Source organism: Cynara cardunculus (assembly GCF_001531365.2).
Source record: "Cynara cardunculus var. scolymus isolate 2C chromosome LG 13, CcrdV1, whole genome shotgun sequence".
Lineage (NCBI taxonomy): Eukaryota > Viridiplantae > Streptophyta > Magnoliopsida > Asterales > Asteraceae > Cynara > Cynara cardunculus.
Window position 1 is genome coordinate 1,273,935 of NC_037540.1, and position 4,666 is coordinate 1,278,600.

The 4,666-nt window shown below is 33.9% G+C and overlaps 1 protein-coding gene across 1 annotated transcript in view; it reads right to left on the reverse strand.

Moving 5' to 3' along the window:
• The window catches only part of LOC112524163 (D-cysteine desulfhydrase 2, mitochondrial), a 9,287-nt gene extending 4,621 nt beyond the window's left edge, over positions 1-4,666 (reverse strand). The window contains exons 1-4 of the mRNA XM_025133853.1: positions 4,529-4,666; positions 3,853-4,179; positions 2,358-2,400; positions 1,891-2,223 (exon numbers count right to left, since the gene is read on the reverse strand). Coding sequence (XP_024989621.1) covers positions 1,891-2,223; positions 2,358-2,400; positions 3,853-4,179; positions 4,529-4,612 — 787 coding nt within the window. The 5' untranslated portion in view covers positions 4,613-4,666. The remainder of the gene's footprint in view (positions 1-1,890; positions 2,224-2,357; positions 2,401-3,852; positions 4,180-4,528) is intronic.

A 4,666-nucleotide genomic window follows, 5' to 3' on the forward strand; every position in this document is an offset into this window, starting at 1 on the left:
AATGCTTTATAATATAGTATATATATATATATATATATATATATATATATATATATATATATATATATGTTCTAAAAAAATTATTTCTATATTTTTGGGATAAGAATAGAAGAAAAAGTTGGTGACAGTAAATTTTAGTTTCCTGGGTTCGAAGAAAAAGAAGAAAAGGAGAAGAAAGCTACGTGATTTTTATCTGATTAATTGTTGTTGTTTGAAGCCTCCATCTCTATGTGGTACAAGGTGAGTTTTTTACTTTAAAAGCATCATTTGATATGATTTTTTTATTAACCTGGATATCCAACCCGTTATTCGAGCCGACTAATCCCATGGCGACCACCTGCAAAGCAGATAGCCCGGAGTCACCGCATTTGAACCTCCGTCGCCACAAGGGGATCTCCTTGGATTTGCACATGGGACCTCCAGGTACTTTTTTGACCTTTGCAGCCAAGCTCAAACCAATCAGGTACCACCCCTGTGGTTTCATTTGATATGCTTTATTATGGAACTGTATGGTTTCAAATGGGTGTTTTCAGAAATGATTGTGTGCTATTTGATTAGCATAATTTTGGGTTTTGATATGTTATTATCAACTGATTGGAATAAGGGTGGCATAAAGAACTGTTGGTTAAATGGGACTTTGATCATATGAACAACTGTCATCGCATCTGTATGATGCGATAAGTTAAAGTAATCACATCAGTGTGATGCGACAAAATGGGGTTATCGCATCCTTGTGATGCGAGGAATGTGTTTATCGCATCCTTGTGATGCAACATTTGGGATTTATCGCATCTATCAGATGTGATAAAGTATGTTTATCGCATCTGTTCGATGAGACAAAAGGTGTTATCGCATCAATGAGATGCGACAAGTTTGGTAAATCATATGTTGGATGCGATGAAATGGGATTGTTTCATCTATATGATGCGACAATAGAGGTTTGGTACAATAAATGTTATTTACATGTTATCTTTGTAAAGATTGACTTTCCAAAAAAAGTATTTTGGTGATTTTCACCCTGTAATAGCTACAAAGCGATTACTCATTAGACCTTATAGTCTAACCCTCGTTTTATTTTCAAAAATGTGCATTACAAGACGGGCACATGTGGAAAGTAAAGGGAAGAGAAAGTTGTGAAAGGATTTGTTAATGCTTTACATTTGTGGATTTTTGGGAAGCTAAGTTATGCATGTATTTGAGACATTGTTATATTCAAAACATGTATTTTATGTGAGCAAAAAGATTGTAGCTACTTCTGTATGTAGCAATATGTGTATATAAGGCCCAGTATGTAATATTTGTATTCATGTTATATGAAATATGTGAAATTTATACAAATGTGGAATGGGGTATTACAAGAGTTTTTATCAAGACGATTAAAATGATACCAAAATAAAAGGCTTATGTAGTTTCTGATTTTTACTTTATGCTTTTTCTATATTATTTTTTAGTATTAATATTTAATAAATTACACAGATTGATCATAATACAAAAATTGTATAAAAATAATATTTTGAAGACAATAAAGTGAAAGTTTAAAAAGCATAAAATACAAATAAAATTAAAAGAATGAATAAATTGTAAAGAGGGAGGCATATTTGATGTTTTAGAAGAGAATTAGGTTTTATTTTGAGGTTATATTGATAAAATACAGGTATGTTCCGCCTTGTTCCATGGGGTGAGGGTGGAACACGTTTGTTTCACTCTGTTCCTGTCTGTTCCATATAAAAGTCCTACCAAACGTGGAACAGTGATCCGTGTTATGTTTTTACGTGTTCAGTGTACCAAACACACCCTAAAGGATCTCATGTTTGGAAGTTAGGAGCTGCAAAACTCATAAGTGAATCTTTAGATTCCAAACTGAAAAAATACAGTTAACTTAAAGCTTACCGGGCAATGCAACGGCATTTCCTGCACCTTCATTAACAATTACTATCTTCTTTGAATTTAAAGGCGACCCATCTTCTATATTTGGAAAGTTCGACTTCACGGAGTTGTGATCTGTAAAGGAAGCCTCGAGTAAGTCATCAAGGCATATAACACTCCCGGCTATTGAATCAGCATGTGCTGACAGCATTTCTTCCCTGTTGGCATATATAGATCGTGGAACATAAGTGACATTGCCATATAACATCGAAATCAAATTATAGCCGGTTAGAACTTGAGGTTGTTCTCCGCGTAAAAGCAAATGTGCCTTTAGTCCCCTCTCTGCACAAGAAACAGCTGGACAAACACACAAACGGAATATCAAGAACTGCCTTTAAGTGGCTCGTTGTAATTATAGGAAACTGTAAACAAATCCAAATATCAGAGCCGAAGAACATGTTTAAGAGCTTCAAGTGATATATGCAACATACCAACAGCTGCAGCATGTGCACTTTGGCAACCTCCACATGTGACCTATATAAAAATGGTGTAACTGGAACCTCAAGACATTATTCTTTATATGAGGTCTTCAATTTACAGACGTTACATAAAAACAACATAATTCCTTGTAAGTTATTATATGCCCACGACACGTGTTACACAGGAATACTGTGAACGAGTATGTAAACCTATAAGGTCACACACAAAGAACACGTTTGCTTCTATTTTCAGAAACCCGAATCAGATCATGTTGATTGTTAAAATAATTATTCTCGGAGAATAATTGTAAAATATGTGTTAAAATGTAGGTATTGATAATTACAGAATGTTATCTATAAATATATATAATTATATTAAAGTTTAAGATAATCTATATCTATACTATCTTATAAAGCAAATTTAACAGAAGTCTTAAAGTCTTAAAATACTAAATGACCAAGATACCCTTTATATCACTTTTTCACCCACTCCTCTCCTCACATACACTCACCCCCTCACATACACTCACCCTCTCACAACCGATTTTTTTAAACTTATAATTTTAAATTTACACTTTATACCCCTATAATTAGTTAATTAATTTACTTTACGTCATTTACTTTTAAATGTTTCACTTTAAACCTTTATCAAATTAATATACATAATCGTATATCAATTAAAACATGTTTAAAAAATACATTTTTATTTTAACAAGTTACACCATTATAATCGTCTCGTTATATATTAATATTACAGATAATTACATAACCTTATTTGAATTATAGTCTAACACTCTAACTATGATTCAGTGCATATAAATAAAGTGATAAACCTAAAACTTGAATGATTCAATATTTTAGGTTTTAGCTATCAGAGAAAAATAGAGAGGAACATTCTCTTTTTCTTCTGTTATAAACACATATGAGATCCAGGATTTTGGGCTAGCACCCAGTGGAGGCCAGAAACGTGGTCGTGTGTGGATTACCAATAGAGGAAACTTGACTTGGTTTCTAAACTCACATCAAATATCTGAAAGATAATATTATAAACACACTATGGATTGTTTAGAATTAATTAAATGCGTCTTGGATCCAGCTTAGGGTTGTTTTAGAAAAGCTTTCTAAATCAATGTTACCTAAATTATTTTCCTCTATATTTTCAAGGTTACAAAATCGTTTTAAAACCCTACGATCCTTGTATAAGGTTTTCATAACTCCATATGGGCAAGTGACAACCATTTGTCCAATCCCACAAGCCAACTCAATTGGCAAATATAGGCAAGGCCTTGGGCTCCTCCCATATGTCGCCAAAATGAGTCTAAGATCATCAGGGATTTTCCTGACTATTATCTTCAGGGGCTCATGGGATTAGTGGAGTTGCACGCAAGCTAGTCCGAACACAAACAATTACCAAAAAATCCGGATATCTTAATATATTGTTAAAGAATATTAAAGAAAACTCAAAACATCTAAAAAGTTGAGCACCGAAAAGGAAATGTTATCTCACCACATCGGTTCCTAAATGATCTTCAACAAGTGGAAGCAATGCATCCAGTTTCCTGGCCTTGTTACCGTTCACTAGTGGATGCAACAAATCATCACGAACAATATAAAATGATGACTGATCATTGTGCCATTCCTTTACGTTCTCACCCAAAGAAGGATGCGGATTATTAGAAAACGAAAAGTTCTCAAGTGGTCCACAATGCTGTTGTGTTTGCAGACTAGAAACCCTAATATGGTGAACTTTAGTGTCTGGATTTATCAATGTCCATCTCCGATCCAAAATCTTCGACATAAACTCTTCTTTGCTCGAATTGGATTTACAGATAACCTGGAAACAGACAGACTCCATGAACTTTCCAGATTTATAGAAAGCAATGTGTGCAAATTGTTCAAATGCAAACAAACAGAAGATAATGGAACTCGACAAAACCAAATCCAAACCCAATTACCAATCTAACTAGTGTTGGGAATTCAAACATTAATTTGAAAATTTCGAGCAAAAATGGCAACAGAATTTTCAATCATTGGGTGATAATCTTAGGTTTTCACTTCTTCATAACCATTTCGAGTCAAATTTAACAATTACACGCATAATTTCCATCGAATTAAGATTACTCTGAAGCAAACCGATCACATTGCGCGATACTTAACAAAAAGAGAAGTGAACACACACGAACCTGAGGATTAATTGAAGAGCAACCTGATTGAAACTGGTATCTGAATGACAGAATCGGAGGATTTCTTTGTAAAACAAACTTCATTACGTGCTTCGAGATTCCACTCTTGCCCTAGAGACGATGAGATTTTGCAGATAT